This window comes from Aplidium turbinatum, chromosome 2 (genome assembly GCF_918807975.1).
Source record: "Aplidium turbinatum chromosome 2, kaAplTurb1.1, whole genome shotgun sequence".
Taxonomy (NCBI): domain Eukaryota; kingdom Metazoa; phylum Chordata; class Ascidiacea; order Aplousobranchia; family Polyclinidae; genus Aplidium; species Aplidium turbinatum.
In genome coordinates, this window is record NC_137473.1 from 53,096,149 (window position 1) to 53,118,317 (window position 22,169).

General features: G+C 37.4%; 1 protein-coding gene across 1 annotated transcript; it reads left to right on the top strand.

Moving 5' to 3' along the window:
- The first annotated feature begins 13,160 nt into the window (after positions 1–13,160).
- On the top strand, positions 13,161–21,382 carry LOC145764410 (cytochrome P450 10-like). Its single transcript, XM_082576026.1, has 11 exons — positions 13,161–13,254; positions 13,575–13,754; positions 14,367–14,536; positions 14,960–15,085; positions 15,501–15,576; positions 16,611–16,741; positions 17,212–17,351; positions 17,719–17,881; positions 18,195–18,321; positions 19,152–19,278; positions 19,968–21,382. The coding sequence occupies exons 1-11, from the start codon at positions 13,161–13,163 to the stop codon at positions 20,164–20,166; spliced, it is 1,533 nt and encodes a 510-aa protein (XP_082432152.1). The 3' UTR covers positions 20,167–21,382.
- Positions 21,383–22,169: the final 787 nt, after the last annotated feature.

Sequence of the window (22,169 nt, forward strand, 5' to 3'; positions counted from 1 at the left end):
CTGAAAGTTCATACGACGGCCTTCAAGTTTAACCATAGCAGGAGTATAAGCAAGATTCGTTTACCATGACCAGCATTGAACCCAAATGTAGGAAAGGTCTTGGACTCGAGTAAGAATGTGACTTGAAAATGTGCCCCCCCTATAGATAAACCGCAAAGGCAAGTGTTGAGAGCTCTGGTCTGACGTTCGAAAGAACGTCAGTTCGACACCACTCAAGAACATATGACTGTGTCTTTGGCAAGGCATGCTTGAAGGTGGACACGAAAATCGGCTTTCCTGCTTTCCCGTTCATTAAATCTTCAACTACGGGGCGCAAGCTTGGATCCGACAGAAGAGTTCATTAAAGAATAATAGCCATAGATTTCACAATACGCTTCATTGAAATAAATTATTCTAGAACTTTCTGGTACTTGGTGAGTGGTGATCGTATTGAACCTGTGGCACGTTGGTTGATGGGATAAAAAAATTGAGAACCTCTATTTTAAAGTATCACTGTAAGTCCAGGATAAGTTAGCCAAGCAATTTCAGACTACTTGGTATATTGTTTGTAGTCTGCAGCGGACGTAGCGTGTCGTATGTTAAGACGCCCGCTCTTGTTTAGCCGTCGGCACGACGACAACACCCCTGGGGACGATGGTAGCAAGGGGTGACCAGGACACACAGTTTGGAATGCTCCACGTTTTGATTTATTTTGAGTCCAGATGTGAAGGCGAAAGACAGCACAGCAAGAATAATATCAAACGGAATATTAAACAGAAAACGAGCAGAGATGGACCAATCCTACGTTGAAATTAATCCATAACCGCTTCCAACCGGCTACTAAATGAGATCACCAACTAACAACTCCAGAACTAAAAGCTGGCAACCTTGGAGCCAGACACTAGCAATACCAACAACACAGTAGCGTAGCCAGGAATTGTGAAAGGGGGGGGGGAGGGGGGTTTGACGGCGGCACCCAAAGACGGCGGTACCCAAAGGTTACACCCAGCGGCGGGGGTCTGGGGAGCCTCCCCCAGAAAATTTTGAAAAATTACTTTGAATTTGGTGCATTCTGAGAGTATTTTCAACAAAAATGTGTGTATAAATATTCCTGTAAAATGGTGCTGTCCGGTGGCATGGCAAACGGATAAGATCATGTTTTCTTCAGCATTTTTCGGAAATAAAGCTAAGTTTCTATGTTTACTTGTTGCTAATTCCTGGCTGAGTTATTTGAATGTTTGGTATTGGCAAAACTCGCTCTTTTAATGCAGTTTCGTTTAAAATTAGGCAAACTTTGTTTTAGAGACATAGAGACTGAAAGCATCATTCTCAATATCATGACGTTTTGTGCGTGCTAAAGGGGGGGTTGTAACCCCCAAAACCCCCCTCTTGGCTACGCCACTGCAACAACACTAGAATACTGTGCTATTCTACTGATGTTTGAAGTCAGAAGGGTGAAGAAGTCACGCACCATGAAGGCTGCTGCTCAAAAGCTGTAGTTTGATTGAAGGCATGTCGCTCAGAGCGTTCCAATCACGATACACAGACTGCAAAGCGGTTGATGAAGACGTGAAAAGGACGCAAGACTAAGTAATAGGGTGGGTCGTTTCTCTATTGGTCTATTCTCTATCGGGTGATACAATAACCTGGGATATCGAGATATTTCGGAGCGATGACATGACCGTTTGAGTTGTCATAATGTTGTGTCAAGGTTCATAAAAAGTTTATTATACTTTTTGCGTATGCAACAATAGGTCATACTGTAAAGGCTAAACTAAAATATTCTTGACGCGCAGTCTTGTTTCAAATAAATTGCACAGCGCAAACTTTCGTACGTGGGTCAAAGTGGCATCTGTTTAGGTTTAGGAGGCCGACGCCCTATTTCTGCTAAACGCGCAGTTTCTCAAAAATTTTACCTGTTGCTGACTGTCTTCTAAATTTATGCCCATCAGCTTTTTCAAATCAACATTTTATTAATTTTTATGTGGTCGGACTATTTTTTTTTTTGGTAAGTTACGCCCTTCATAGATGAAACTTAGTCCCGGTTGAGAACCCCTGTAGCGTGTAGCCTACTAATGGTATTGTAGGATTTTTATGTCCATGGCGCTTAACTGTTGCTGACTTGCTGTTATTCTTGAGAAATTTCCACTCAATAAAACTAAATATTACCGAGCTTTAGCCCCGCATTCTAGATTACAGGTGCTTGTTACTTGTTAGCCATTCGAGAAGGGGGTTAGTTGTTTGTCGTTATAACGAAAAAGAAAGGTTCTGAACCACTGAAATTAATAGATTGGTCTTAACAGTCGCAAAGATTTTGTTGTAACTTTACAGCTTCAAGTTAATAATATCTTTAGAAAGGTAAGTTGTCACTGCGTTATTCATCTCTTGGTCTAACTTGTAACACAGTAGAATTCTGTTATAATGACATATGCTGTACTTGTAGTGACACTTTTTCGAAGGATCTTTCAGATGCCATTTATTATTTCATTATTTATTTGCATCAGACCAATAGGTCCATAATTGTTACGAAACATGCAAAAAGTAAAACAAAAACAAACAATAGGCTACAAAAGTAAAACAAAAACAAACAATAGGCTAATAAACACAATATCCCAGTTAGCAGATAATGCTGTTGAGGAGAATTGTTAACAAATAAACTGCCAACAGCACCAGTGAAATACGACGATTTGACGAAAGCGTCAGAATTGCGGAGCATTCATGTAACACCATTCATGTATCCATTCATGTATCAACATTCATGTTAACTAGGCCTACCATGTTTTTATCGCCTAAAAAGAGGACATGTTTCGCTAACAAGTAGAATTTTACGCTTGAAGAAACGTTTACATTATTTTAGATCATTACAGTAAGCCTACGCAGCAACAGTTACCGAAAAAAAACAAGAAAACAGATTGACTGAATGTTTAACTTATTTTTTCTCATTTTTAGTGCTTCCTTAAGACAACAAATGGTTTTAGGCTATATTATTAAGAGTCAGCAAAAAATGAAAAAAATACCTAATTTTTAGACAGTTTCAGTCAGACGGCCATGATCGCAAAAACCTGCAAAATGTGACAAATCAGGCACGATCTCTAGGTAGCCAAGCCTTAACTTTTTTCAACAAGGAATGGTCAGCCTTAACGAAATTGTTAAATTACTTGCAAGAAATACTGTATGATTGAAACAGTAGGCTGTACATAACCGTTAAGATGCTAAAAACGGCGTGAACTAAAAAATCTGACCCTTTCCTTGCAAATATGTAGGCCTATCCATGCCACGATTTCTTTTGCTGGAGGTTAGGTGTTATACACTTTGCACTTATAGACATTTGTTTCAAGTAACAAACGAACCAAACTGAGTTGGTAATCAACAATGTCTACAAGCTTTGTATCAATATGAAACGTATGTAGGTAAAAGAATAATTTTTTGTGAAAGTGTGATCATGGCCTTGAAAAATGTCGTTTAATATCTTACAGCAGGGGTGTGCAACGTGCGGCCCGCGGGCCAAATGTGACCGCGAAGAAAATTTGTGCGGCCCGCGAAGATGTGCCAATTTTGAATTGTGTGCGGCCCGCGAAACGTGTTTATAATTTAGTTTAGTCTGGTAGTCTACTTGCGAACAATTCATTAGAGCGGATTATTGCAGATTACATTTCACACCTTCTGTTAACCATTTTAGAAATCTCCCACCAGCCACCGCTAATCCGATTGTATTTAATTATTTGGAATGTCAGTAGATCAGAGGCACAGAATTGCACCGGGAACAGCTCAAACTATAAAACCGTATTCTGACGGTAATTTTGTGAAGCAGTGTCTTATCGATGTCGCAGAAGAAATGTGCCCTAAAATGAAGAGTGAGTTCGAGAAAATAAGTCTGTCACGGTGGACGATAGCGAGGCGTATCGATGATCTTGCTTGTGATATCAGTGACGCTTTCAGGGATAAGGTGAAGAACTTTGTTTCATGGAGTTTTGCGATCGATGAAAGTACGGACCAGAAGGACACAACACAGATGGCCATATATGTAAAAAGGAGTGCTCAAAGACTTAAACGAAACGGAAGAGCTTCTGTCACTACAGTCAATGAAGGGTACGACAACTGGTGCTGACATCTTTACTGAAATAATTGATGCTTTTGGGAAGCTAGAACTGGACTTGTCCAGCTTATGCGGAATCGTAACTGATGTTGCTTGATCCATGTCCGGAACTGGCATTGGATTCATAGGTCCCTTGAAGTCTGCCTTGAAGGAGAGAAAAATCGATGATGACATAGCTATTTTTCATTCTACTATTCACCAGCGAAAATTGTGCGCAAAATCCTTGAAGTTCAAACACGTCTTGAGCCCGCGGTTAAGGCAGTAATTTCATTCGAGCACGAGAGCTCAACCATCGTCAGTTTCAAAAGTTTCTGCATGGTCTCAACACGACACATAAAGATGTAGGCTACTGTACTTTTTCGAGTTGCGTTGGTTAAGAAAGGGATGCATGTTGCGACGATTTTACAAACTGTGGAAAGAAGTCGTGAATTTTTTGAAACGGGTACCCAATAGCTGAAATGGAAGACAAAAAGTGGATATGCGATCTAGCTTTCTTGGTTGACATAACTACGCACCTGAATGATCTCAATACAAGACTGCAGCGAAAAAAAATCAGTGTATGCAAATCAAATGTATGGTCACATAAAAGGCTTTATAAACAAATTACGACTTTGGAAATCCCATATACAGACAGGAAATCTTTTCCACTTTCCAACTTTGAGAGACTATGGAATGCATCCTGAGGAGAAAACTCAACTTGCGGACCAATTTGAAATATTATTGTATGATTTTTTGGCTCGTTTCACGGACTTCAAGTCTTATTCTCTTCGCCATTCAACACAAACATTGACAAAGCACCAGCTGATATCCAACGAACTGATTGATCTTCAAGAAAAAACGGATTTGAAAGCAAAGTATTTAAAAATGAATCTTGGCGATTCTTACCGAAAACTTCTCAACCAAGATGACATTCCATATTTGAAAAAATTCATGGCTTCAAAAATGGCTCTTTTTGGCTCAACGTATTTGTGCGAACAATTTTTTTCTAAAACAGAAGAAGTCGTCCGGAAAAGAATCCAGCTGCAATTTCTCAGTGAACTCGTTTAAAGTCAGTGTGACAATAAATTTGAATAGCAGTTTTCTTCAGAAATTTATGCATCTTAACTTATTATTTCTTCAAAGAGATAAGGTCCCCTAATAATGCCATAAGAATAACACGAATAACAGAAAAACTAAGTTTTTGTGCCTGCAACTACTAGAAAGCATATGTTAAATAAACGTGCGGCCGAGGTTTCACCCAGATATTAATATCTGGCCCTTCTGTAATAAAGGTTGCACACCCCTGTCTTACAGTGAACCCGGCAATGAGCGTTCAACAACAGTTCCATAAAATGCGCCAATGTCTTGTAGAATTTATAAATCAGCATGTTACATTGGTAGCCTATACTATACAAAATATTTAGAAAACAAATAGCCTACAAGCCGTCGCTGAAACGTCATCAAGCAATATAATCCCGTTGAAAATATAAGCATGAAAACCCAAACTGTCAAAAAAAGAGGACATTTGAGCATTTTTTAGTGTCCTCGGAGGACAGTTCATTTTTCTTAAAAAAAGAGGACAAATCCTCTTAAAAGAGGACGTATGGTAGCCCTAATGTTAACACCATAAAACACGATTGTAATCAAGTTCTGCTGCACTTACAAAGACTTTGAGAATCTTTAGTGTTGTCTGTTTTACCATCAGCCTTCAAAATAAAACGTTTTGTATCCTTACCACCACTTGTAAGGCAACGGGGTAACGTGGTACAAACAAAGGTTAAAAATGAACTGGCAGCTTTGAGAACTTCAAAATACTATCCACGCTTACAAAATGACATGACGTTTCACTATGATCACGTGTTGATCGTATGATTGCCTTCTGCAGCTGATTTCAATGCTAAACGAACGGAAATTAATCCGACGACGCGCAGGTTTATCAGATAGCACAAAGGAAGTAGGAGTGTCAAATGACGTCAGAAATGGGTCATCTTTTTTGAAGCATGAAAATGCAGATTCTATTTTTTTTTGTTTTAACAGCCACGTGCTCAGAGCATTCTAAAGACAAAGGTGATCCCCAGGGGCTCTATCCACTTTTAGAATTAGGAGAGGTGATTTTTGGACAGTGGACTAAAATCGTCATAGTCATTTCAACAATAACTTTCAACTCGTCCTAGTCATTCCAACCACTCCAATGAGTGGGGGGGGGGTCACCAATGAGGATGATGCACATTTTGATCTTGTTCTACAAGCAAGCGATTGCCACCACTAACTTACAAATAGTAGACCAACACGTGGGCATGACCTTGCCATTACAATTTTTTAGACTTTTCACAGTGTCTAAAAGTAATTTCATGGTACAATATGAAATACAGCGCATTCTTACGTGACTAATTACACACAGAATTATGCACTTCAACAGACGAAAGAGCGAAAAGCCTGCTGAAGTTTCGAAACGAATTTCAAGTGGAAGTGGTTATACTTACGGTATTGCCAATATTGTAGACGTATAACATGTACCATGTTTCTAACTAACAAATTTAAATTATGACCAAAACCTATAAGAATTGCAATTTGCAAATGCATTTCAACTCTGCAAATTCAAAACCTAAATTCTGCTCTCAGGGAATTTAGGTCACGGTTCCTGTTAACAAATGCCACTCTCACGGAATTTAGCTCACCACATCCCTATTTCTGAAGCGATATAACTGTGTAACCGTTTGGCTTTCATAACTCTCACCATATTACTGATAAAAAAGGCACCACATTATGAAATAAGCGGGGAGTTGAAAAATGCTCATAACATATACAAACCAAAAAAACTTCCATTTGAATTGCAAAGGACTTTTCAGACAGACTTTCAAAAGAGAACAAACCGAACGACTCTAGAACAAGATAAAATTCACGACGGGAGAATGTCGCTTTTCTGACACCCGTCGCAATAAACTAAAGTGGTTAGAGTTGGACAGGATAATTATTTCTCAATTTCTCGAATAAGAGCTTGTAATTTTGATTAACAAAAAATACATTTAACTCGTTTGATTTTTTTTGGCATTCATACCGCTAGACAAAAACCCTAAATTGCCCTTTTGTAGCTAAAGACTCGAAGTCTCTCAATAAGCAAAAAACAATCAGTATTAAAAACTCTACACTGGGGGCTCGTCCAAACAAAAATATGATTAACTTCTAATTAACTCGACAGTATGATATAAACAACAATTGAGTAAATAAGGTTTAGTTGAGTCAAATTAAATAGAATTTTATCAGATAGACAGACAGTCTTAATATAATTAATTACCTTATAAAACCATCAACAAACATGTAAAAGAAATGTTTGCCTACTAGCACATTGGTGACCTCCGAACGTAAGTTGGTTGAAAATAAATAAAAGGTTAATTAATAATTTGCGCCTCATTCTGGTGATACTCAAACAAGCAAGTTTAGAAAGATTCTCCCCAAAGTAGCATAAGTGGCAAAGTAGCAAGTAGTATAAAAAATCTGGTAAGTTGGCTTTGCTACAAATTTCTTATTTCTAAAGTAAAAAATGCAAGTACTCATAAATATAAGAAAAATGTGAACACTATAATATAAACGACAAAGGTTGTCGTTTATATTATAGTGTTCACATTTTTCTTAAATTTTTGATGCTTTTGTATCTGCTTTACGCGGATCCCCGATTGGCTTTACGTTGATACGGGTTTAAAGTAATCGCCCCCCTTTTTTTAAATAAACTCATAAATATCCTTTGAAAACATGATACTTCATAACATTTCACACGTTAATTTGACAACAATTTTGTGTAACTTAGGCTACTGTACTTTTTAAGCGCAATGCCATAAATTTATTGCTTGTCAAACGTAACTGATTTTTGTTGTTCGCTCATTGGAATTTAATAAAGCGAATTGTTCAGCGGCAAATCGCTTATTTTAGCCTCCATACCAGCCACCTTACGCCTACCGGTTTTCTCTCAGTATGTTCTTGTGTACCATTATAGTTACACACCCTATCAGCTGTAAGCTTACACCATGCCGCCTAGTCGTTTCAACCATTTTTTGTGCTTTTTATCGTATTATGGGCCTACTACCGTGTGCATACCTTACTTACTAGCCTATATGTATCTCGCGGATGCTACTATGCGAGAGACCTTAAGGGACATGCAGCACTACGATGGATGACACGACCGTGTAATCAACCACATCACCGCCGCTGCTAGCAATAGGCTACTGTACACCGACGTGCACCACAGCTGCACCGTCATTCCAGCATTCATCTGCATAAGACGTTTGCAGTGGCGTAGCTAGGGAATGCTAGGGAATGTGCCGCCCGGGGCGGATTCAAATTTTGCCGCCCCTTCAAGAAAAAGCATGTGAAAATGAAATGCGTTTTTTATCAGATTATAATCAAAATCAAAAATCGTAGTCTGAAAGTGCCGCCCCCCTCGCCCCCCCCCTAGCTACGCCACTGGACGTTTGCTTTACAGCTTGCTTTACAGGCCTACTTCCTTTCGGCAATTTGTTATTTTTGACATGCGTATGAAAAGGAGAACGAAGACTCGGCAACCAATAAATGCTTTGAAAGAACTTTGAAACCAAAATGCAATAACTCATTGATAAGCATCTTAGAAAGATGAGCTTTTTTTCCAAGCAGTAGTGACATATTTTAATCCATGTCTTTTTCATCATTGCATGAAAGACCCCTCATGAATAAACTACACTAATTTACGAGAAAATTTTATGTTTTCAAATGTCTTCAACATTTTTGTATAAACGACACATAGCAAGAAGCAACTCGTTGGAAAATTCAATGTCGACTGGGATGGTGCAAGGCAAACGAACAAAAGGACGACAAAAAATGAAATATTTTGACAATATCAAGCAAGTTACAGGAATAAAAAGCCTGCCGGAAGCAATAATAAAAACAAAAGACAGAACAAAATGAAGGCAGTTCATAAGGGAGATCACAGCTAATCAAATTTGATCAATCTGTTGAAGAAGATAAACAAAATGAATGCTCTTACGTCATAATGGTGGAAACCAAATGTTGAATGCAGTAATCTACTTTCAAGAGGTTGTATGAAATTCGTCAAAAGGTTGGATTTCCAATAAATATTTTCAACTTCTGTTAAAATCAAACGGAAACATATTTTCCTGTTCAGATGTTTTCCTGTTATGCACAGGAAGAAGCACCGCACCTGATGACTAAATAAGACAAAAATCTGCAGCATTATGTCGACTTAATGTGACAAACGTTTAGTTCACGTCACAAGCACCATTGTCTGGATGATAAATATCATTATGATGATATCATCATACTTGTGGCCGCGTAAGCTGACTTTACTGTAAGTTTCCTGATCAATGGTGAAGAAAAATTTCCAGAAATGTAATCTGTTATGGCAACCGCTTCCTCACTTGTTTTTACTGCCAAAAATGCTTTAAAAAGTAACAGAAAAATATTTTCGAACTGTCCGTGTTTTTGCAATTTGTGTATATTTTTCGAAAAAAAAGGCTCTTTGAAGGAAGCTTGATGACTCATGCTGCTTAAAAACGTCATAACGAAAGTAGAAAAATAACAATAATTTGAACAATGTGTAATTGTGTATTGTTGGTGATTTATACTGATTACCTGAAACAAACGAAACAAAATTTTACACAAAGAAATAAACAAACAATTTCTACAAAAACTATATGTATATAAAGCAAGGTTGTTCGGTGCAAGTGAGATAGGCTACAGAATGATTGTGAACAAAAACTAAGGAAAACAGTTGTATGTAATCGATGAAAACATAAAACGAATTATTTCATAAAATGAATTAACAGCAAGCGTTTGCTTAGCGATAGTGATAATAATTATTCTGCTGTTCCTTAATCCTATTTAATAAAAAAAGAACTGGCAATTTAGCAAGGCAAAGCAAGGCATTAAAAGACAGTCGTGCTGGAATTGAAACACACCGAAATCGATTCTTAGTCTTACAAACAACGCAAAGATAAAAATGCCAGCATATTTACAACGATGACAATAAATCTAAATTAGTAATGGTCTCCTAATAGGAGGTGTAGCAGTGGCGTATCCTGGTTGGTTGAGCAAGGGAAGCAATATAACTCGTGGGGGGTTAGAGCGTGCCGAAGGCACGTGTATTCTAGGGGGGTCCGGGGGCATGCCCCCCGGAAATTTTTTGCAAAATTACACTCAAATAATCGATTATAATGCTTTCTAGAAACACTTTTAGGGTAATATTTGTATGAAATTTATTAGCAGATAAACAGCTATTAACTTATTAAAGGTAGCTCTTACACACAAACGGGCAAAATATGCTGCTAAAATTAGAGAACACCAAAAACTCAGCTACAGCTACGGTACCTACTGCTGAAGTAGCTTAAGCCAGAATTCATTTCAGTCAAGTCAATTCTAGCCTAGACCTCACATATCATGTTTTATGCCAAAGTCTACCCAGCCAAGATGACAGTGTAAAGCCAACATTTGGCTTAAACTTTTGCTTACTAGGCCGATATTATAACCATAACAGCGCCTTAGATTTTCTCATTACCTAGCGTCCTAGCCCACTGACACAATATCCAACAGATCAGAATTGCCAGACTATGAAAAGGTCTTAAAGCCAAAATAATACAAAAAAGGCCAAAACAAGGAAAACATTAGACAAAAAGGCCAAATGGATATAGGCCTATTTACCTGCTTCTATTAAAAATTATAAAATGTAGGCTACATATATTTTATGACTTGTAGCGTATTTTAATAAACTGTAGCAAAAATAATTCTAAAAGTAGCCCAAAAAATAGCAAATATAAAAAGACTGTAGCGGATGAGTTTTAATCGGCCACATTACGAGTATAAACAAGCATAGAACATGTTTTGAACAATGGTGAATATGGTTTTATCTGGTAAGGTTACGATGTTTGAGAAATATTGATTATGCATTTTGAAGAGTTAATTTAAAAAAAAGCCTAATTCGAGGAATTCGTCCAATCTGGCAACTCTGGAAGCAATTTAAATATTGCTTCCATCGATTTGTTAAAAGAGACACATATCTCGCAAACTTTGCGCTGCTTTTTTTCCTTTTTCTCTCGCTTGTTTCTCCTTATAGCAAAAACGAGAGCAAGGGAAGCGATACAATCTTTGCATCCGTTAGCTTCCAACTTTTTTAAAATTAAAACCGAGCTGAAATCATACGGGGACGTGAGTTAGAAACTGTTCTAATTCGTATTCAGGTAAAGAAATTACGAAATCGTTTTACTTAAAAATATCATCTTCTCTTTTTTCAATTTTGGCAGGGGAAGCAATGCTTCCCTTGCTTCCATTGAGGATACGCCCCTGAGGTGTAGATGGGAAAACTTCAAAACAGTCAAAAAATAGGCCCATGCGTACAATAAGAAGCAAGAGCCCTCGAACTTCAATTTTAAAGTGGGCGTGATAACTGATGGGCCTACAAAATGCAGGAAAATATCGTGCAGTAAACAAAATTTCTGGTTTAAAGTCTCTACAAGTATGCGAAACTGCCAGGAACAAGCTCTTAAGAAGCTTTCTCAGTCCGAAGAAAAAGATTTCCTCAATCAAATAAGTATAACCTGTGACGTTGAATGAGATTTTTGGAGGATCATGTGCCGCTACAACAGGCGCTCTCAGTTGTACACCGATTCGCCGTTACTGTACGTCTCCTTAAGTAACGTCATTGAAATGGTAATTATTGATGCATTATGACACTTTATGATAAAACAATAACATTGCGATGACTTAATAAATACAGTTTATGACTATAATGACGTTCTCAGTCTGCCTGCATTGTTTTTGTTGACACCTCATTCATAAGTGACTCATGACGCGACCCTATAACCGAGATTGACGAAGTGAAGTTGTAAATCAACTATTTCGTGGTCGCGGTCTGGAAATAGAGGTGGCCGCGCTATTGAACCAAAACGCAAAGTAGCCTATTAACATGAAGAATATTTAAGACCGCTCTGAAGTAGTCGTGATAACGGAGTGGTCTCGTTATTAGAGTGGTCGTCACCCGGGTTCCACTTTTTTTTAGTAGAAACCACACGTTTACGTGTCCAGCTTAACACCTATCGAGGTGTTTATGTATATTTAGCCGAGCCGTTAACTCTTACTTCAAATAGACCAAAGTAAAAGTTCGGGTGATTTTGACATTTCGCATTTCTCGAGGACATTATGCGTTCAAAACAAAGTCTTTAGCAAAACATCAATTTTTGTGCTTTATGTGCAACTAACCTTATTGATGGCTTTAGAATACGTGCATGGTATAATTATAAAGCAAAGCTAAACCTACATCTAAAAAAGTTCTTCTGTAAAAATAGAGATATAAATCCCCACGAAGCTACGAATACTATGTACGCTTAGAGCAGACAAAACTTTGCTGACGTTAAGCTGACAAATAGTGACATCAAAGTGCTAACAATGACGCAACAAATGATATCAACGTAGATAGAAAAGACGCAAAAGCTCTGCAATACCTCGAAAACCAACAACAAATACCAGGGTTCGAAAAAGAACCATCGTCTTTTAACACAACCTGGCCAGGCGACATGCAATAGCACCCATTTGAGGGATGCAGCCAAGACGTGTTAGTATGCTAGTGCAGTAACAGATAAGAAAGAAAAAGTGAATTTTTATAATAAAAAAACTACGCGCGGTAAAAACATACAAAGAATAGAACTAGAATAGAAACTAATCAGTCAATTTACCTGTCCATCACGTGCTTTAAGTTGTGAAATAAATATTGTAAAAGACTTACATCTGCCAAATTTACATCAAATATAGTTATTACTCTCTAACACCTCTTACAGCCTGTTTCACCCCAAAAGGAGGATCATCAGAAGGTCCTTATTCAAACAGATGTAAAAAAAGAAAAATCGAAAAAGGAAAAGAAATCTGCCAAATTTATGTTTACGAGGCCATAATAAGGTTAAGTAGTGTACTTTTACAGCAAACAAAATGGCAGTTATTGAAACATTTAAAAATGGAAAGCTCAAATCTATTTCTTTAATGAGGCAAAAGTTGCTATCATTAAAACATATGTTTTTCAGCGACAACTTCAAAATTTAAATCTAGTGACTGTGACTTTTTCCAGCAATAAAACATGAAGTTGAATAGACTGCTGAGTAGATACGCAAGCACCCTAGCCTTACCAAACTTGGAGGAAGGCATACCGTCCACAGCACAAGTTATTGAACGTGAGTCACAATCAAGCTTTTTATAAAGCAAAGGTTGTAAGTTACTGCAGCAAAACAAACGCCATTTCGGTGCCATTTTCCTAAAGCGAAGGGTTCCATTTATCCATTTTGTTTCTATTTCCACTGTGAAGCAGTTTGTAAAATAAATGAAGTCGCAACACTGAAAACACTGAGTGATACAAGTTTGTATGAATGAACGTTCTTAGTCCGATAGCTTTGTTGTTGAAAATACAACAACCTAAAAATTGAAAATTTCTAGCACACAAAAAAATAATTTTAAGCTCAGCGGCTTATCTTTTAATTTTCTTATTCACCACCAGATGCACATAAAAAATCTTCGGCCAGATTTGAAGACATACCTCAGCCAAAACACTTTCCTTTACTGGGAACAGCTTTGGATTACACTTCATTGAAGAAATTTGACGCATCATACTTGGGAGAACATTGGGTCAAGAGACACCAGCAGCTGGGACCATTATATAAAGAAAACGTATTACCAGGTGTGATGTTGCATTAATCTTCATTTGATGAATATTTTCTGGAAGCCCCACTCATGAACTTTATTGAGTCCACTTCAATGTAACTGCTGCAAAAGTTGCCAATAATTGTAAAAAAATGTAACTTTTGAAGCCTAATCTTTGTAATCTTATCAAGTTTATCATAACGGCTTCTCCTACATGACAAAAAGTCACTACAAGAAGTACATCCAAATTCTATTCATAAAATGTAGATAAAGCTTATGTATTTGCGAATATGTTATTGTTAACTTTAACTATGTGTTACATATTCTTAGTTGCTTTACCTTGTGAATTGTCTTTGAAAGAAGTCAGACACCTGTGAAAATGCAGCTATGTGCCAAAACTATTTTCTATTTGAATAAGATACTAAACAAGCGGATTTACGGCGGCGAAAGCTTTGTCAATGAATTATTATACAAGTTATCCAGCTTATTGGATTTACTTTACTTTGTATGTTCTATCGTGTGGTAGTATTCTTGTGCACAAAGTAGGCTAACTGTAATAGGCTATACTTACTTTTTCACCGTATAATACAAGTAGTGAGTCATCTGCTTCTATTTTATTACTTGTGCTAAAATATATATTTTATTATAGGAGTCACTGAATATATCGTCTATTCGTCGGCCCCCCATGACACGGAAGTTATGTTTCGAAATGAGGGATCATGTCCCCATCGCGACCCCTTGGGGCCTCTAGCAAACGTTCGAGCACAGATTGGAGAACATTGCGGGTTAACGAACACAAACGGAGCAGAGTGGTATAGAGTAAGTAAAAATAACCTGCACGCAATGCACGAGAGAAGCGATTCTTTAGATATTAAGGTCAAACTCTTGAACTGCCCATTGCTTTTTACGAAGTAGTGATCAGCTTACTTGCATTAACCTACAAAGATTAATTAGAAAGGCACTACCGAGCACAAACATAACAATGTGAATGCAACGTAATAATGTATAGTCGCTTTAGTGAAGTTTGAAATTGTAGTCAAGTTTGTGAGGAAAACTGTGAAGTATTTTTGAATAAAACAGAAACACTAGTATTTAAGTTGCATATAATTTGTAGCCGAATTATTACTAAAGTCAAGAGAAGGCCTACCGAAGTCAAAACAATTTACAGTTGATATGACGACAAATTTTGAAAGGTTGTGAGTGTGGTGTTACTTTAAATTTTTCATTTGTTTGTTTTTGTAGATCCGGCAAATAATCAACAAACATTTTTTGAGGAACCATGTGGTATGGAGATTTACTCAAAGACATCATAAAGTAGCAAAAGATTTTCTAAAATACCTTGAAAAGCACCTGGACAAAAACAACGAGGTAAAAATTAGTTTGGATTCTCCTCAGCAAAACGGGAAAGAGAAAACTGCAAACTAATCTTGACCTATCACAAACAAACCTCTTCTGAACTATAAAACCGACATAATCTGTTGTAAGACAAGACCAAGATCATACTTGTTGGTCTTATTAATTTGATTCAAACAAATAATTCCTGAAAGCTCACTAAAGCAAACCTAATGTATAAAATATTTTATCTCACAACCGAGAACATACTCAAAGCAGTTAAACTGACAGCTAACAAGTGATAATCAATACACATGAAGAATTCAAGTTTGAAACAAGCATACTATGGAGAAGAAAACCATTATTCGTGCAGATAAAAGAAAAAAAGGGCTTTCCAACACCGTAATTAGATTCTGTACAGGCAGCAGACTAATCTACCTTTGTCTTTCAGTTTTCGGAGTTCGATCTTGCCTTGAACAAATGGGCATGCGAGGGAACGGGGGTATTTGCTCTGGACACCAGATTAGGTACCGGTTACTTACAATTAGCTATGGTATTTATTCATAAGTTTGTGTCTATTTGCGATAATCATCATTAATATGATGTTAAAAGTCGAAGTATTAGGCCAGTGGCGTAGCCAGGAATTTTGAAAAGGGGGGGTTTTGACGGGCGGCGGGCGAAGCCCGACAGCGTCTTTGCCAAAGACGACACCCAGCGGCGGGAGTGTGGGGGCTTCCCCCAGAAAATTTTGAAAAACTGCTTTGACTTTGGTGCATTCTGAGAGCATTTTCAACAAAAATGTGGATATAAATATTCCTGTAAAATGGTGCTGTCCGGTGGCATAGCAAAAGGATAAGATATTATGTTTTCTTGGGCATTTTTCGAAAATAAAGCTAAGTCTCTATGTTTTCTTGTTGCTAATTCCTGGCTGAGATATTTGAATGTTTGGTATTGGCAAAACTCGCTCTTTTAATACAGTTTCGTTTAAAATTAGACAAACTTTTTTTTAGAGACATTGAGACTGAAAGCATCATTCTCAATATCGTGACGTCACACGCGTGCCAAAGTGGAGGGAGTTGTAACCCCTCCACCCCCCCTGGCTACGCCACTGTATTAGGCTAACGTAACAAATGGACTCGCTTGCCTCATAATTTGATCTTAGTATTGCAGCACCGATTTGACTGCACTTTAAAGACGTAAAACGGTTGATAGTCACAGGCTGACAACTGCAATCTTTATTTGGAATGAATATAGCCTACTTCAGATAGTTCACTCTATACGCTTCCTGATAATTCAGCGTAATAATTTCATGGTTTTTGTTTCTTTTGTGTTTTGGCTTGCATCATTGCTTTAGCAGATTAAATTTACAAAACAAATAAAAACAGGCTATTGTGCATTCCAAGTCAATTCTAAACTTTATCACTTCGAGCATGAAAATGACTTTAATGACATAGAAACAGCTGATTCAAGTCAACAAGCAAATAATCCTTAAGTCACAAACGCTTTTGCTTTATGAACAAATTTTGTTGAGCAAGCACAGTAATACAAGTTTGTCGCATAGGAGCATTCAATGACTCTCCAAATCCAGACCTTCAAAAAATGATCGATTATAACCGCACAATGTTTGAATGTATGGGAAGACTTCTATACGGATTGCCAACGTGGAAATATATGGAAACAAAAGATATGAAGGTAAAAAGTGTAGGGTAGGTAGTTTTTACAAATCTATTTTCAAGTATGTCAGAAGGCAGTAGCCTACAGAACCCCCCCCCAAAAATAGTTTCATTGCAGAAAATTTTTTTCTGGAACTAAGAACCTTCAAGATCAAGCGGCGCAGGTTCGACTTTCGGGGTGTGCGCTTGAGCAACGCACGTTAAGGATTACTCTCCCTTCAGCGGCATCTAATGGATGGAATACTTTCCCGGCAACAAGACTTCAACAATCGGAAACTCCACTCTGTCTATCTCGGTGACCGAGCCTTCGTCAGTGATTCAAAGCCTCTGCAAATATGCAAAACTGCCAAGATTAAGCTCTGCTAAAAGCTTTCCCAGTCTCAGGATAAAGATTCAATCAAACAATCAAGAAAGGTCCACGAACTTGGTCATGTGACATGTGACTGATTATGTGACTTGTATCTTTCATTTTTCATTCGTGGTTTGCAGAATCTTCGAGAATCTCATTATGGGCAAGTGTGTGCCATTAAGAACCATATGAAACGCATAATGGAAGAAATAAATTACAAAAAAAAGGGACGTCTTTCCAATCTTGAAAGCATTCTACACAGCAGTAATTTGACGCACAGGTTAGAGGACTGTCTCAAGGCATTTGATAAAATAAAACATTAGTAGCCGACGCTTATATGCATTTTCCAACAACATAATAAAAGCTGCTATTAAAGCCAGCAGCTTTTCATTGCACTTTTGCGTTTGTGTGCTTCAGATGATTCCCTTACTGCAGTGTTTGCTATCACTGCCTCGTGTGCATTTCACGCACAAAATATATCAGAATACAGTCTCAATTCACCAATAAGACTGAGTTCAACCGACTCATGCACAACTGCACATATCGTGTACACGAATTCTATATAAAGAAATTAATAAGCTTATCAACTAAAAGAAAATTATGTAAAGTTTTCAAAAACAACTAACTTAAACTTTAAACTTTTATAGCGAAAAGTTGATGTTAATGACTGAGTTCCTCATCGCCGGCATCGACACCACTTCGAACAGTGCAGCCTTTCTCATGTACGCACTTGCAACAAATCCAGAAAAGCAAGAAAAGCTTAGGAAAGAAGTGCTTTCAGTTGTGAAAGCGGAAGGATTAACTGGAAAGGTATTTGTTAGACTAAAGTTAACTCTTAAATAGGCTAAATTGAAGTCAAACAAAAACATTTTCATGTTGATTTATTGCTGTTGCAGAGAAGGTCATCAAAATTTCTTTGGTCCAAACATAACGTATAACAGCCGTATAAATTTTAACACATTTTAATGTTCTGAGTGTCTTGCTTTCTCTCAGAAGCGTCGGTTTAATAGTAGGCTATGCACGACTTTCAAATATCTGTATCAGAAACTTTATTTCAATAAAGCAAGATTAGGCTACATCAGAGATTATAACCTTTTCTTATGCGGTTATCTGGTGCATTTAGTCACTCCATCGAATGAAATATCTCCACGCATGCATACGCGAGACACAACGAATGTTCCCATTCGTCAGCAGTATGTCAAGAAGATATTCGAAGGATATCGTTCTATCTGGATATACAATACCAGCTGGTAAGAATTCCTATACAGATGTTTCTGTTACTTTATAAACAGACGCCTCAGGCATGGAAAACTTTCACAACACCAATTGACCTGTGTAGCCTACTGTAAGTTAAACAGGAAACTTTGAAAGAAATTTACCACAAAAGGTGGATTAGTGAGCAAAATTGTCGACTGAATAATCAATACCGTATGCATTAGTAAGCTCCACATTGGGTAAGGGTAGCAACAACGTTAAATGACTTGTAAAGAAAGCTTTTTTTACCCTTATCGGACTGACAATGTGGGTGCAGGAAAATCTCACCTACCAATGTTGTAAAGATGACAACGAGATGTTACCAACAACTAATAATGTTATAGCCTACACCGTTCTTAAAGTGTGAAAAGATGCATTCACAAATAACCTAGACTTATTTTTTTTATCAGATTGAGTAAAATTCAAAGTTATAGTAACAATGTAGCGAGAACTAGGCACTGCTATTTTGCATTCTAAGGACTGCTCTCCATTCAGCGGCATCTAAAGGATGGAATAATTCCCCGGCAACAACACTTCAACAATCGGAAAACTTCACTCTGCCAATCTCGGTAACCGGACCTGGGTCAAAAACCTCTACAAGTACGCGAAACTACCAGGAATAACTTATCAAGGCTTTGTCAGTCCGAGGATAAAGATTCAAAAACCAAAACCAAACCAACCAACCATTCATGGAATGCTGGCATTAGAATAACAATCCAACCTTTTAAAATACTTTATTTAGAACCGATTTCGCTATAGCACATTCAGCTCATGCAAATAAAAGGCACATGAAAAAACTTGCAATTTAAATATATTTTTTAAACAGGCACCCATATCTTGAACACGTCTAACATGGTGAACAGTCGTAATCCTGAATATTTTCACAACCCAGACACATTCTTACCAGAAAGGTGGACCAGTTATCAATCTATGAAGGAAAGACAAGACACGAGGTAACCTATATTTGCATATGACTCTACCAGCATAAACTGCAGTATTTTAAATAATACTGTAGATTGAGTTTCGCTTTTAGCAGCATGATCGTTGCTTAGGCTACTTCACAATCTAGATATTAAAGACCTGTTTAGCCGGATGCTGCGAGTTCTCTGTGGTAATATGGTAAGTAGACTAAGAATTGCACCAGCTTTCGGGACACAGTTCCTTATATTCAGAATTTGTATTCCTGGTGTGAATGGTAAAAGGAAACAAACAAGCGACATTTTTGGTGTGACGTTTTTGTATGCTGAAGACAGTTTTGTATGTTCGGTGTGAATATTGTCCAACTGTTGATGCATAAATGGATCTTAAACCTTGGTCCACAACATATTGCAACCTTTCCCTTCATTATCTGACTGGTAATCTTATTTTTTTTGTCTTGAAAGGACGATGACCAAGAAATCATGGCATTAACTTGCTTAACCGAAGTTTCCTTACCCTACATCAGCGAAAAACCTCATGGCAACATCACAGAAGTCAAATTTGTTTCTCTTGGTTTTGATGTATCGGACACTGTTATTTTATTAGTCTTGAGTTGCCATAGATAACGGAATGGTTCAAATTTCCACCACGTAAATTTTTTTTGAAAACAAAACAGTTTATAGTTATAAGTAGATGCAACAATGATGCAATATTGTATTTACAGGTTTGTTATGTCGGGTCCATTCGGATTGGGAGCTCGAATGTGTCCAGGTAGAAAATTTGCCACACAAGAATTGCAGCTACTTGTTTGTACCATCCTTGAAAAGTATCGCCTTGAATATCATCACAAGCCGATCAAAGTAAAGTTTCGTCTTGTATCGTTCCCTTCTGAAAAGCCCCAGTTTAAATTCGTGCCTTTGTGAGAAGCTGGCTGTTGGCCAACATGGGTGAAAGAATGGGCGAATCCAAACAAATTTCAAAAGGGAAATTGATGGTCTACAGGAGAACAGGTCTAGGCTGCTGCTACTTGGAGATATTTTCTTGACAATTGTCCATCAACAAATATAGCCAACAAGAATAAGAAGGAAAAGAGAGAGCATTTAAATGTTTCAGATAAAAAATCTCGCATTTTTTAAGGTTAAGCGACAAGAAGCTACTGCTGTGCCTATGAAGAAATGCTATTTTGAACTACGCTAATAACAGTGCAGTAACGTGCTATTAAAATATTTATGTTTTACTGCTCACAACACAGTTAAGTTGTAATAAACAAAGTTTAAAAACGTTGCAAAATGTAGTTTTATCAAAATACTTGTGTAGGATTTCAAGTATTTATCTTGATTATTATGCAAATTACAAATTTTTCTGCTACTTTTCAACATTTGTGTTTTCATAAGATTATTCGTAAGACATTTAACTGCGTTGATTTGGTTCACGTGCTGAACAGCCTATCAAAATAATTTATCGTAATGTATAGCAGCGTACAGGTCTACTTTTTTGTGTCTAGCCTACAACGATGACCACGCAAAGTAGGCTGATAGCTTTCTATGTCAAATGTACGGGTTACAAAATCTCATTCAACCAAGACAGCCAAAGGGAAAAAGGCTTTCATAACTGATAGCAACTTCACTAAACGTATTGAAAAATATACTAAATCCATATATAAAAAAAACTTATAGGCTACAGCTAATGCCAAGATCAAGTAGGTTAATGAAAACATCTCCTTTGTTGTCAGGAGAGTGGCTTCACTTGACGTACTTTGAAGGCCCATCATGTTCTGTGGTCGCTTTGGCGTTATAAAAATACGTACGGTAGTTTATCCACATTTTAGAAGGATAACCCTTGTTTATGTATATCAAATATTGTGTTTAGTCCTGTAAATAACTTCACTTACTCGTTGGAGCCATTGGCCTACTTCTGTTTCCGCTTATTCGTGAGTGTTATTTTTTGGAAACATCGTTTGATGCATTTTATCATCTCTGTAATGTACAAAGATCAAAATATTGTGTTTGTTGTACGCTGTTCGCAAAATATCGTTAAATCTTATTCTTCAAAGTATTTTCCTTGCTTGTTGCACTTGTCAAATCGTCTGCCCAGCTGATGTTATGTAAATGTAGCCTACTGTTCATGAAATAATACACCGTTGCCTCCGTGCTTGTTGTCATTAATTACTCTGTAGCGCCGTTTCACGGATAAAAGTTCATTGGGAAAAGCAACAAAAATAAGAATCATCCTATTCCTACAAAGATCACTACTGCTCTACCAAAGGGATATAAAGTAAATTTAGCTTAACCGTATCTGTTACTGCTTCCTTTTGGCGTTACTGGCCGAGACCATCAGGTCTACGTCTCTCTTATTGCTAATTACTCGTCGGCTTATATCAAATAACAACGGGAAAAAGTATACCGTTGGTCAAAACCCTTAGGGAAAGGTTTGGTTAGTTGAGCCGGGTAACGGTTGATCCATCCGGTTTTATCGCAACGTCGTGCATGATTAGTCAACCGTTTTATAACAAAAATATGGAAAAACTTAAAGTCCATCAGCACATGTAGTTTTAGGGATTTTCTACAAGCAGAAAAATTGTGAAGCAGTTGAATGTAAAATGGTACCGTATAGTAAAAGTAGTTTTGAGAGAAATAAGAATTGTGTTATTTTTTCTTACGATGTTTCATCGTTGTCTTAATCGAAGTCCTGGGATAGGTAAGGGTAACTTACTGTTTGTTTTAGTAGTTCTCGTTGCTTGATTAACCAGTTGGTTCTTGGAAAATTTTTATGAATTTCGCAAATGGCGGCGATGTTAACAGTTGAGCCACTTACAATGTTCACGGTTGAGCCATGTGTTTATCATAAGGACTGTAGTTTATGAGCCGAAAGTCCTTACGTACTGCCCTAATTTTTTTGTACCGTAATTGATGCGTAGAACTGGTGG